The sequence below is a fragment of the Mesoplodon bidens genome (genome assembly GCF_964165515.1).
Source record: "Mesoplodon bidens genome assembly, chromosome: 10".
NCBI lineage: Eukaryota > Metazoa > Chordata > Mammalia > Artiodactyla > Ziphiidae > Mesoplodon > Mesoplodon bidens.
Genome location: NC_138172.1, coordinates 43,414,972 through 43,428,893, shown reverse-complemented (window position 1 = coordinate 43,428,893; position 13,922 = coordinate 43,414,972). Strand labels below are relative to the sequence as shown.

The 13,922-nt window shown below is 50.4% G+C and overlaps 1 protein-coding gene across 7 annotated transcripts in view; it reads left to right on the top strand.

Moving 5' to 3' along the window:
• The window catches only part of SCN5A (sodium voltage-gated channel alpha subunit 5), a gene marked incomplete at both ends in the record, with an annotated part of 86,494 nt that overhangs the window by 38,007 nt on the left and 34,565 nt on the right, over positions 1–13,922 (top strand). For all 7 annotated transcript variants that reach the window (XM_081247693.1, XM_081247691.1, XM_081247697.1 and 4 more), the window contains 3 exons: positions 6,056–6,229; positions 7,518–7,874; positions 12,339–12,779. In XM_081247693.1, coding sequence (XP_081103819.1) covers positions 6,056–6,229; positions 7,518–7,874; positions 12,339–12,779 — 972 coding nt within the window. The remainder of the gene's footprint in view (positions 1–6,055; positions 6,230–7,517; positions 7,875–12,338; positions 12,780–13,922) is intronic.

Genomic DNA, 13,922 nt, shown 5'->3' with positions numbered 1-13,922 from the left:
ATTTGAAAAGGCAATCCTAAAATTAATATGGAAAAATAATGTCTATGAAACAAATTAATGAACAGCTGGGAGGTTACCCTACCATGTATAAGATATATTATAAAGCTATAGTAATTGAAACATTATAGTATTGGTGCAATATAGAAAAATGGACCAGTAACACAGAATCAAGAACTCAGAAATAAGAAATGCATATTTGGAGACTTGATAAATAACAGAGATGGCATTATAAATCAATAGGAAAATGACAGATATTCAATAAATAAGATTGGGAAGAATAGTTATCTCCTTTTTTTTTTGGCTGCACTGCATGGCATGCGGAATCCTAGTTCCTGGACCAGAAATCCAACCCGCGCCCCCTGCAGTGGAAGCACTGGAAGCATGGAGTCTTAACCACTGGACCATCAGGGAAGTCCCCAGAATGGTTATCTCTATGGAAGAAAATAAATTAGATCCCTACCCCATACCATATTCATTAATTAGTTGCAGGGAAATGGATTCAACACCTAAAAGCAATAAAATAAAATTTTAAAGCTTTTAGAATAAAAATGTGGAAGAATATTTAAAATTTGGAGGTTGGGAAGGCTTCCTCCAACATACAAAAAGTTTATACCATGAAAGAAAAGATTGCTAAATTTACCTATGTTAAAAAATTTGTAATATGTGTACAATAAAGGATATGGTAAACAAAGTGAAATCACTACCCCAAACTGGAATTGATGTTATGAAAAGTATTTAACTGGAAAGACATGGAGTCCAGAATATACATTGAATGCTTACACATCAATAAAGAGAAGAGGGACAATCCACTGGCAAAAACACAACCACAGCAATGGACAGAAGAAATGACAGAGAGGAAATTCAGATAGTTATAAACCAATGAAAAGAAACACAGAGGAATGCAAATAAAATCAACATTGAGATACTATTTCCCACCCATTAGAGAATCAAAAATAAACTTCTGTGTGTTGGCAATGATATGAAACAGTGGGAACTCACACTTTGTAAGAGTGTCAATTTGGTACAACCATTTCAGGGAACAGTTGTACAGTATCTGATAAGTCACGGATATGCATACCCTATAACTTAGTTTCAGATATACATATTCTTGAGAAAGTCCCACATGTCTGTACAAGGAGACACGTGCAAGAAAGCTCTTTGCTGCATTGTTAGTCACAGGGAAAATTGGAATCAATCTAAATGTCTATCCCTCCACTTAAAAATGGATAAATTGTGGTGTTTTCATACTGTGCACAATTAGTGCACAGTATGAAATGCTGTGAAATACTGTGCACAATTAGAAAGAATATGTATACATCTTTCAATATGGATAAATCTCACAAACATGATGTTAAGAATAAAAGGAACTTGCAAAAAAGAACACATATGGTTATAGAAACCTTAAAACTGCAAAAATACTATGCATCAAAACTGTAAAAACATGCATGGGAATGATAAACATCAAATTCAGGATGGTGATTACCTCGGAGTGAATGTAGTTCTATGGGTTTTACCTGCGATGGCAGGTGGTGATAAAGACTATGCAGAAGAAGCCAACTGTTTAGGTTCATGTCAGGTTCCATCATGTGGGCCAGTGACTTAACTTCTCTGTATCTCAGTTTCCCTATCTGTAAAATGGGGATAACAATAATATCTCATAGAGTTATTGTGAGGATTAAGTGATTCAATATATGTAAAGCACTAGTGCAGTACCTGGCATATAGTAAATGCTATTTAAGTCTTTGCTCTTATTTTAAGGGAAAAAGGAAACAAGATTTGCAGCAAGTATGGCATAATGTTAATATTTGGTAGAGTTTGGTAGTGGGTACAAAGGATGCATCATATTATTCTATACTTGTTTATATGCTTAAAATATTTTATAATTTTTAGAAAGTACAATGACAAACATAAATGGCAAACCAAGAAAATTGCAATGCACACAGTAGATAAAGGGATAATACCCTTAATATATAAAGTACTTTTATAAACAACACCAAAAAAAGGCAAACACCCTAATAGGAAAACAAGTAAAGGATATGAACAGGCAAGTTCACAAAAGGAGAAATACAAAACTCAAAGAAATGTCCAACAAGGCAACAGTAAAAGATGGCTTTTGTCCTATTGGATTGGAAAGGTTAGTGGGACATGAGTTAGCATTTTTATGAGGGAAACAGTTATCCCATGTGGTTCATGGGATTGGTTAAAACCGATCTCTGAGGATCTTTTAGCAGTTATGTGTCAGAATCTCTAAAAATGCTTATTGGCTATGCAATTCCATTTCCAGAAATTTATACTAAGAAAATAATTGGGCAAGTTGTTTTAAAATATGTATGTGAAAGGATATCTATTATGGCAATTTTTTAAAATTTATTTATTTTATTTATTTGGCTGCATCAGGTCTTAGTTGCAGCACGTGGGGTCTTAGTTGCGGCATGCAGGATCTTTCGTTTTGGCGCGAGGGCTCTTCGTTGCGGCACACAGGCTCAGTAGTTGTGGTGCGTGGGCTTAGTTGCCCCGAGGCATGTGGGATCTTAGTACCCCAATCAGGAATTGAACTTGCGTCCCCTGCATTGGAAAGAGGATTCTTAACCACTGGACCACCAGAGAAGTCCTGGCAATGTTTTTAATAGGGACAAAAGAATGCCCATCACAAAGAAATGGTTAAACTACTTACGGCACATCTGTACCGTGGGATATCCCACAACTAGTTTTTTTTAAAGGAAAAAGAAAATGATGCTGTAGATGATGTTTAAATGACATGGAAGGATGTTCACAAGGTGTTACGTTTCAAAAGCAAGTTTACAGTGTGTACAGGATGATCCCATTAAAGACATTAGCCAAGGTCAGGAGAGTTTGGGGTTTCTCAGAAGTCCTCCCACTTCCTGGGAAGCCACGATTAGCACTGATGGCTCCATGTAGCACCTGCCAGGAGTCAGGGGAGGTGGGTGCCCACACTCACAGCCTGCCTGCTAGGTCCCAGTGAGCCTATATATCATGCAGAGCCGTTTGTATCTGAAGCCCCTGCCTGGGCCTGGAGTTTTCAGCAGTTATAATAAATGAGGCCAATGAGAACAACAACCGCCCTCTCTTAGGCAGTATCCACTTGACATCCATTAGCTCTAACTCTTAGAAACCACCTATGGTGTTATTATTATCCCCATTTTACATATGGGAACACTCAAGGCTCAGACAGATGGGGAAACTGGCCCAAGATCCCTCTGTGGCAGACCCTACTTTGGAACTCGGGTCTGGCTGCCGTTCTCTGCACATCTTAAACCATCCAGTTTTGATCTCATGTCCTTACAACGCCAGTGGTGATCCTTTGGAAGGAGTCACACCAAAATTCATGTACTTCTAAAGCAGTGGTTCTCAAGCTTAGCTGCACATTAGAATCACCTGGGAAGTTGATAAAACTCTCGCTACTTGGGTACTCCAGTCCAACTTAACTCGAATCTGTGGAAGTGGGACCCAGGCATCAATATTTTTAAAACTCCTTAGGGGGTTCAAGGCGCACCAAGTTTAAGAACCATTGCTCAAAAATAGCACTTCTCAAACTTCAAATCACCTGTGAGTCTGGTCACAATGCAGATTCTGATTCAGCAGGTCTGGGGCCTTCAAGATTCTGCATTTCTGAAGACCTTCCAGGTGATGCTGTTGGTTCTTCTGCTCATCACCTCCCCCAAAGGCAACCCCCAAGAGCTTCCCTCTGCTGTATTTTTCTTGCTGACTTCCAACACCACCCTGTATCTGCTATTTTGCTGCCAGAACAGCTGCAAACCTGGGCAAAGTGAGGTGGGGGATCTTTCCTGAGCTCCTTTACCGAGACATGAGTATTAGCATTCGTGGGTCTTAAGCACACACTCACCCTGGCATCCTCAGGCAGTGGCCGGGGAGACCAGAGGGCTGGGGGCAAGGAAGGGCAAATCCAGGCCCCACACTTAGGGGCTCTCAGCAAAGCCCAACGCAGGGAATGCAGCTGGGTGAGGGCCGTTGCTGAGTAGGGAAGGCCTCAGGAAGACAGGGACATGGAGCTGGGCGCTGCAGGAGGTCTAAGGCCCAACCACTTGCATGCTTTTTCAGCCAATATTGATGGCCCGCCTATAGGCTGGGCACTGTTCCAGGTACAGTAAGACAGGAAAGGTCCCTCCTACTGTGGAGTTTACAGTCTAGCCAGAGGAGACTCAACATACAAACACACAGCTACCGTACAGTCTGTCAGGGTGGCATAGGAGGGAACAAAAAATAAAGCAAGGAAGAGGATAAGCACAATCGTGGGTGGGGCCCCGATTTTAAGTATTAAGAAGTTTTGTTGAGTTGATTAGGTGGCTTTTAAGCAGAGACCTGAAGGGAGTGAGTCCTGTGTATTGGGGAGGGGAGGATCCAGGGAAAGGCAGCAGCAGGTACAGAGGCCCTGAGGAGGTGACAGCAAGGAGGCAAGCGTGGCTGGAAGAGTAGTGGGAGATGGGGTCAGAGAGATGGAAAAGTTTTGGGGGCAGGGAAAGCGGCGGAACCCAAGGATGCCTCTTCACATGTGAGGGCAGCCTAGGAGTTTGAGCAGAGGCTGGAGGATTTCGGGGGCTTTCCCTTCCCTAAGACCCCAGCTGGTGGAGGGACAGTTCTCTCTGGGCACAAGCACTAAAGGGACCACTGAAGTCACATGGGCTGGGCTGATGGGTGGTGCCCTGTATGGTAGTGCAGAGGTGCCCACCCACCTGCCATCCTAGTGCCCTCCTTGGGCCAACAGCAATCCCCTGCCCCCCAGCCCACTGCCACAGGGCCTCATTTCCGGAGAAGGGAAAGGGCTGGTGCTGGGGCCACCAACAGGTGCAGATGCCTCTCCTTCTCTCCTTTCAGCACAGAGTCTCCTCAGGGCAGGTGCCAAGGACAAGGTAACCCCCACTCCTGAGTGCTGACCTCAGTGAGATGCCTCAGCCATGGCCCTGCTTCTGACCTCCACAGCTACTGAGGCCCTCTGACCTCAGGCCTCCCCTGCAGAAGACCGCAGAGCCTCCTCACCACCCTCAGGATAACCCCACCCCCTACCCCACCTGGCTCCAGGAAGGCCTGATATACAGGCACCAACTTCCTGCTAGCCGCACCCTCAGGGGGTATCCCCTCCTCCCAGAGCCATGCTCCCTCCTGCCATAGCAGTTGACACAGCTCAGAGCCGTAGGCCATGGTCGGGGCTGCCTGGCCCATCACACGATGGACTCCTTAACCTTGAGTCTCTGCCGGCTGAGGCTGGGCTGCTCAGGACTCACGAGTCAGTGAACCAGGTGAAGCCCAGCCCCTGCCCACCTCAGGAACGTTTCTAGAAGGGAGAGTGGTTGCTCTAAATCTTGAAGGACTGCACTGAGTTCATCTCCTGGTTCTCAAATTTATGAGCTACTTGACCCCAGGCATGTTACTTAACCTCTCAGTGCCTCAGTTTCTGTACCTGTAAAATGGGGTTAATGATACTTTTCTCATCAGGTTGTTGGACAGATTAAAAGAAACAACGTATGCAAAGCATTCTAGCCAGCTCTTGGTACATAGTCAAGCCTCAAGAGATGGTGGCTGGTTGTTATCACAGTGAGAAGAGTCAGCATGTGGACAGGGAGGAAGTGCGAACAGCCTGGGCAAAAGCCATGAGCCATGAAAGCGTGTTTGTGGGAATGTGTGTATTTGGCGTGTGTGAAACTTCCTGTGGACACACGGGCTGGAAGGGGTCTGGAGCTGTGGTGTCAAGGCCCACCCCAGCTTCCGCTGATCCCGGGTGCCTCCCAGAGCTGTGAGTCCCTGCAGAGCCTGCAGTTGGCCTGGCTGTTTCTGAGGCCCAGGCTGGTGGGTCATGCCTGGGAAACAGCGGAGTTGGCTGGAGGCATCGGGCTGGAGGTGTCCCCAAGGGACCAGGCCATGGCTGAGCAGGCACCCACTGGGATTCTGGGTGCAGTCAGAGCTGACAGCCCAGAATGGGGACCCTACAGGAGCAAGAGTCAGGAGGCAGGGAGCCCCTGCTGCCAGAGGCTTTTTCCAGCCTAAACGTCGGGAACCCCTGATGCCCGCTGCTTCCCAGGTCTTCACAGGGATCTTCGCAGCAGAGATGACCTTCAAGATCATCGCCCTGGACCCCTACTACTACTTCCAGCAGGGCTGGAATATCTTCGACAGCATCATCGTCATCCTCAGCCTCATGGAGCTGGGCCTGTCCCGCATGGGCAACTTGTCGGTGCTTCGCTCCTTCCGCCTGGTACACGGCTGGGCCCGGCAGGGGGCGAGTGGGTGGGGGCCTGGGGTACTGAGCCACACCCCCTCCGATTGAGTCACCACTCAATCACCCCTACTGTGATCTTTCATGCCTTACCCAACAGCTGTTTGCTAGGTACCCCAGTGCTGGTGATGTGGGGGACACAGAGGTGGGCAAGACAGAGGGAGATAGCCCTCCCTCCAGAGGGGCAATTGGGGTGTCCATCCATCCTGACGATTTACAAAGCCCTTAATGATTCACCATGCCCCCTTTAGTCCTCATAGGATCCCAGGAGAGGAGCTAGTATTACTACATTCCCATTCCACACTCAGGGAGATGAAACAATTTCCCAAAGCCACATGACAAGCAACAGGTGGAACCAAGTCCGCTGAGGCTCTACCTGCTGGTTTTGGAATCTGCATTTTTGAAACTTTAATGTGCACACAAATTGCCTGGGATCTTGCTAAAGTGCAGATGTGAATTCAGTAGGTCTCGGATGATGTCAAAGCTATGGGTCTGTGGACCCTGCTTTGAGTTCAAAATGTCTAAGAGGTCCAGGCATGGGGCTAGAGGTAGGTCAGGGAAGGCTTCCTGGAGGAAGTGGCTTCACTTGTGGCTAGGAAGGCAGACTGGTGGGGGCAAAATAGAAAGCCTAGGCTGAGGGTTTTAATTCCGACTCCACTGCCAAGAGCCAAGGGACCTAGACAAGATTCTCCACCTCTAAGGGTTGGCTTCTTCATCTGTCAAATGACATAATAATAGTGCCACCCTCATGTAGTTATTTGGAGTTCTGAATGAGCTGATCCATCCTAAACATAAGGCCTGGCACAGTGGGTGTTTAATAAATGCTAAACACCAGCTCCCTTTCTCTGTGATGACTGAAAGGAGAGAAAGATGGAGGTGACTGGGCAAGTCAGGGGTGGTTTGATCTCACCCAGAAGGATACCTGATGGGGAAAGTTCTGGAAGAGGGACATTCCATGATGGAGAACCTACTGGGTGGTTCCTGGAAGTGAGACCAAGGTGGGTAGGAGGCTGGTGTGGGTACAAAGAGAAGGGGTGGGTTGGGGGAGGAGTCTGGAGCTGTTGACCTGACTCCCAGAGCAGGACCTGATGAAGCTGCCCTCAGGCTGTGGAGAGAAGCAATAGTGTGTGCTCTTGGACAAATGAGGAGAAACAGGTGTCGGTGACCTTTAAGGGTGCCCTGGGTTCTCAGGCAGGAGCTGTTGGGGGTGAGGGTGTCTATGGGCAGTGGGAGCCAGAGCCCCTCACAAGGACCCCTCCCTCCCCAGCTTCGGGTCTTCAAGCTGGCGAAGTCCTGGCCCACCCTGAACACACTCATCAAGATCATCGGGAACTCAGTGGGGGCACTGGGCAACCTGACGCTGGTGCTGGCCATCATCGTGTTCATCTTCGCTGTGGTGGGCATGCAGCTCTTTGGCAAGAACTACTCAGAGCTGAGGCACCGCATCAGTGACTCAGATTTGCTGCCCCGCTGGCACATGATGGACTTCTTCCATGCCTTCCTCATCATCTTCCGCATCCTCTGTGGCGAATGGATCGAGACCATGTGGGACTGCATGGAGGTGTCTGGGCAGTCACTGTGCCTGCTGGTCTTCTTGCTTGTTATGGTCATTGGAAACCTCGTGGTAAGTTGGCCAGGGGCCTCACACACACTCACTCACCTACCCATCCATTCATCTACCCAGCTACCCACCCACCCAGTCATCCATCTGTCCATTCACTTACCCTTCCTTCCATCCATCCACTCCCTCACTCAGCCATCTATCAAACAATCCATCCACCCATCAATCTCTCATCCATCCATCGATTTAGCCCATCCATCCATCTACTCATTTACCCATCATTCCATCTGTTTACTCACCCATTCATTCATTCACCCATCTGTGCACCCACTTACCCATCCATCCATGTATCATCAATCCATCTATTACTTACCCATTCACTCTTTCATCTCTCTACTCATTCATACATCTACCTATCCAGCCATCCATCCACTCATCAATAACCCACCCACCAACTCACCTATCCACCTGTCCACCTTTCCATCGATCTGCCTACTCAGTTACCAATCTCCCTACCCATTTATGCACTCACTCACCCAGCCATTCATCCGTCAACCTCCATCTACTCATTCACTTAGCCATCCATTCATCTATCCATCAACCATCCATCCATCAACCCCCATTCACACGCGCACGCACACCTATTCATCCATCCATTTGCCCATCTATCTACCCATCCATTCATTCACCCACCCATCCATCCATTCATTCATCCATCAGCCATCTTTCCACTCACTCATCTATCCCTCTATTCATTCATCCACCTCTACATCCATCTATCAACCCACTCATCTATTCTCTCATTCATCAGTCCCATCCATCTACTCATTTATCCATCCAGCTATCTACTCACTCACTCATTTAGCTATCCATTCATGCACATCACTCTTCATTTGCTCATTCTTTCATTCACCCATCTATTTACCTATTTATTCATTATGTATTCATTTTATATCCATTAATTATTTTCTCATCTACTCATTGTTTTATTAGTTATTCACTGTCAGTGATTTATCACCTGGTTCAATTCAGCTTAACAAACATTTGCTGAGCTCCCATTGCATTCAGAATATTGTGCCAGATGCTGTTGGGCATACAGAGATGAATGTGGCTCTGACATTGCTCACCACCTTGAGAGAGTGAGGAGGTGGAGAGTTCAAACAGGCCTGAGATAACTCTCAAGCTGGTCAGAATGGTCAGAGCCATTAAGAGGGAGCCCATGGGTGCTGAGCCCCTTCAGCTGGGGAAATCAAGGAAGGCTTCCTGGTGGAAGGGGTTCGCGCTGACCTGATTGACGGGTGATGCTAGAGAGGGAAGAAGCAAGGTAAGCAAAGCAGAGGCACAGGCAGGTGGTGGTGGTCCAGGTGAGGTGGGGCCCGAGAGAACCTTGTATGTCATCCTGAATAGCTGTGGTGAGAGTCCCTGCTGTCCTGTAATGAGGAGCCCAGGTCTTTGCTCCCATGGCCACCTGTCTGTCCCAGGGAAAGTGCATCTTGCCTTGTGTCTTTACAATGTGGGCAATTCTGGAGTTGAGAGAGATCAAAATCTAAATGCCAGAGAAGGAGCCTTTGGAAGAGGCAAGTTTGAGAGGGGTCAGTTGTTCAGGGAGAGGTCAGTATCCACTGTGGACATGCAGCCACCTTCCTGGGTACACAGGGGGACCACACACGCTCCAACGTCACACCTGCAGTGTCTGGCTCCCACTGCCCATGGTGTGGGCAGTGCAGGCTCACAGCGGCTCGTAGAGGGGTTTTAGGTGATGTGAGTACTGTGGGTTGCAGATTCCAGAGCCCTTCTCCAGACCTGCCTGCTTTCTCCTCCCATGTGACTTAACCAGGCCAAGTTGGGGTCGGTCTTCCTCAGCCTCCATGGGTGGAGCCCAGAGAGGAAGCAGAGTGCACAGTGCCAGTGGAACCCAGCTCTTTGGTGGGCCCTGCAACCCCCCTCCCATCCCCTCAAACCTGCCGCCCCTCAGGGCGCCCCTCGCTCAGCCCCTGGCACAGCTCTGGGGCTGCCAGACTCTGTGTGTTCCAAGGAAGATGCGAGTACACAGAGCTTTCAGCCCAGGGCCAGGCTGAGCTGCCCTCATGCACACGCAGCCTGCGACTTCCCAGCAGATCTGCCTGGGGATGAGAAGATTAGAGGCTGCTGGAGGAGGGAAGCTAACGCAGCCCACACGGCCCCCTCCCTGGCTGCCTCAGGAATTGGGCTGCTTCGGGGCGTGGGTGGAAGCAAGATTGTCATTGAAATGGGAAGTGATCATCAGGCAGGGGCTGGGGAGCAGCAGTGTGATTGACAGGGAAAGCACTGGAAGCAGCCGAACTTCTGAAGCCGGCGGCAAGGGAGGCCCTAGCGTCTTCTGTGGGTGGACAAGGCTGCCCAGGCACCCCCTGCCCTGCCCCCAGCCTGGCCCCGGATGCCTGGAGGTCAGGGGATGTGAACCCAGGGTGGGCTACCAGGAGCTGAGGCAGGCCAGGCCTGGGCCAGTGTGGACAGCGGCCGGGGGCCTGGCCAGAGGTCAGTGTAGACAGCAGCTCTGCATCACATCACATGCGTCACCCCTCCAGTGACGACATAAAAGAGACTGCCAAGTGTCAAAAGTGATCATCTCTCTGTGGAGATAGAACAGGAGAGCCTACTCCTTAACCTTTCCATACTGTCCCCATGAATGTTACTGTTTAAACCAAAGGCAGGTTTCTGAGGCCTGGCACTCCAACCTTGCCCACTGCTTTCGCCAGAATTCTCACTCCCAGCTCGCTGACAAGCATGTCTCAGGGGCTTGTTAGAAGCCAGAGCAGGGACTCAGATTGGGTGTCCACCTTCACGCACCACCCTGCTATAGGGGTCCCCATTCAACTGGACTCCCTTCTGGGAGTGGCTGCGGAGGGGAGACCCAAGCCCAAGGTGGGGAGATTGGGTCTCTGTCCTGTTGGCCTGGTGATGCTCACGAGCCAGTCTGACCCCTGTATGGAACGAGCCCACCACCATCTTCAACTACCCTCCCTGAGATGGAAATGGACCCAAGCCCAGTCCCTTGTCGCTCAGTAAAAGTTCTCTTTTTTAACAAAAGCTAAAACTTCACACTTGCAACGTGGTTTAACAACAAGCAGTAGTCCAGAACCATCCAAGGACAGAGAGATTTTTCAACCCCCCCTTAGGGACATCAAGTCCATAACCCCTAATAAATAACTTAAGCAGAGACTGTGTGCTCTGGCACCTCTGAAGCCTCAGCCCCTCCCCTGGCACCAGCCCCAGGTCTCTGCACTCTATCCAAGTGTCTAATCCTGCACGCAGCACCCATCCAAGCACCCCTCACTGCCTGGACACAACTCCGTCTCAGTAGCTTGACCCTACAGTTAGTCCCAGGTGCCCAAGGGCTGCCACCTGGCCTCTTTTCCTGGCATTGCCCTCTTCTCTGCTCAGTCTCCCATGTCCTTCACCTGGAAAACATGGTCGGATCTGGGGACACAGGTGGAGAGTACTCCACAGCTGGAGCCCCAGATCTTTGAGTGGTGACCCAGCTTCAGTGGGGAACTCAGAGGCATATCACTGCCCCTCCTTCACCAACAGATGCAGGGGCGTTTTCCCAGGAAAGCCCCAAAAGCAGATGGGTGATGGATGAATGAATGGATGGGTGGGCCCTGCTGATCCCAGATTGGATCCCACTTCCCAGGGAGCAGCCCTGTGCTCACCCTGACCTCACTGCCCCCCATTACTCCCAAGACAGCAAGGCCCCATCTGCAGGCTTTGACATCAGATGAACCCATGGTTCTCCCATTGAACCTGGGCCAACACCCAAGAAACCTGGGTTTGAACACCCTCAATTCAGACTGTATCTGAGTCCTCGGGAGGAGGGATTGATTCTGGAAGTGAAAAGCTGGAAGAAGGACCTCAGTTCTTCTTTGAAGAAAGAATTCAGCAAAGAGACCAAGATTGTGAAAAAGATAAAAGCATTTATTAGAAGCAAAGTACATGTGGAAAAAACAAAATATGTGTGGAAGAAACAAAATAAGTGTGGAAAAAACAAAGTGTGTGTGGAAGAGCACACAGGCAAGCTCAGAGGGAGGGGCTTAGGTTGCTTAAATAGGGCCAGTTTTCCAGATTTTTTTTCTGGCCAATCATCTCCATATCTGGTCCTGGTGTGGGCACGCATCTCTCAGCCAAGATGGATTCCAGCTGGCGTCTTCTCCCTCCTTTTGTCCTTCCCCTAGACTGAGGACCTTCTCTGAGCATGTGTCAGGCCAGAAAATCCATGAGAACGCACCCAATCAGGGCCCAATACTCCCTCTGGTATCCCATCTGAAGCATCAGCGGGAGACCAGCTGCAGCTGCTTAGCCTGGGGCCTATCGCCTACCTCAGGATGAGAATTTGTCTTTCCTTTTATAGCCAAACTCTCTATATTCAGGAGTATGGGGGGTTAGGATGAGAGCCTAGGGCCCAAGGTTTAAGCCTTGAGCTGTCTGCCTCTGGCAGTGCTCATCATAGCCCCGAGGCTGAGCACGCAGGGCACGGCATTATCTCCACAGGTCCTGAACCTCTTCCTGGCTTTGCTGCTCAGCTCCTTCAGTGCAGACAACCTCACAGCCCCCGACGAGGACGGGGAGATGAACAACCTCCAGCTGGCCCTGGCCCGCATCAAGCGGGGCCTCCGCTTCATCAAGCGGACCACCTGGGACTTCTGCTGTGGGCTTCTGCAGCGGCGGGCTCAGAAGCCTGCGGCCCTCGCCACCCAGGGCCAGCTGCCTGGCTGCATCACCACCTCCAGCCCCCCACCACCCTCAGAGACAGAGAAGGTGCTGCCAGCCCACAAGGAGACACGGTTTGAGGAGGGCCAACGGCCAGGCCAGGGCACACCTGGGGATCCGGAGCCCGTGTGTGTGCCCATTGCCGTGGCCGAGTCAGACACGGATGACCAAGAGGAGGATGAGGAGAACAACCTGAGTACAGAGGAAGAGTCCAGCAAGCAGGTGAGCCCCATCCCCCATCCCAGCCCCACACCGTGTGTGCAGCACCTACTGTCCAGGGGACCCAGCCTCACTCAGAGCATCTGCCCCAGCAGGTGTGGCCTGGAGGGAGAAGACAGGCCATCCCCCAAAAACCAGCCTCATGGAGGCGTGCTGAAACCAGCTCTCAACCCTCTCTCCCCAGCCCAGCCCAGCCCAGCCCAGGAGGGCGTCTTGGGAGGGACTGCTGTCCATCATTCATCCCCTGGCTGGTCACGGGCAGCTAACTGTACAGAAAGGGAAACTGAGGCACAGCAAGAGAGAGAAGAGAGAGACTTGCTAGGAGTTCCTCATGCATCTAGGACGGAGCTAGGACACCTGGCCCCCAGACCCTGCCCTGACCTTGTCACCTCCAGGACTAACAAGGTGGAATGTCTTGGTGAGGGAGGAATGTGGCCTCCAGACCTCCCCACTGCCCCTTCCCCTCCTCCCAGGCCCAGGGCTAATTCTGAGATTTAAAAATAAGCATCCCTAAGATGGCAGGTGTCAGAGACAGCACTATCTTATCTCCCAACCTGTTATTTTTAACACTTGGGACTAGAGTCTGGACAACCGGGATGGTACCCCTCACCGCCACCCGAGCTCCCTCAGTTTTCTCATGGCCTGAGCTAGGCTCAGATGGCTTCTCCCTAAGTCTCAGGTCAAACAGCGAGGACTGGTTCTCTCTGTTTCGTTGGGCCCATCCTGGCCGCTTCCTCAGGGCCTGCACTGGGTGGGTCTGGCTGAGAAGAGCAGCTGTTCCCTTGCATGGAATTTGATCTGAGGCTCCAGGCTTGATTCCACATCCTCCTACCTCCCTGTGGTCCCAGAGGTCAGCTTCTGCCCTTTCAGTCGGGCTGCGGGACAGCCACTGTGTCGGTTGGGGGAGGGGGAGCGTTGGCGTTGCCAGGACCACAGCTTCCAATTAGCTCCAGGACACTCCCAGCACAGGAGTGGAATTCCACCTGCCCCTCCTTTTCCTCCTCCTTTCCTTCTCTTGAGCCTTTTGGCCCTGGCTCCCTGGGGCCTGTGTGTGTGTGTGTGTGTGTGTGTGTGCGCACATGCGGGCACGCAATCAAGCAAGCTGGGGTCCAATGGGAACTCTGGGAAACGTCAGCATGTCCTTCC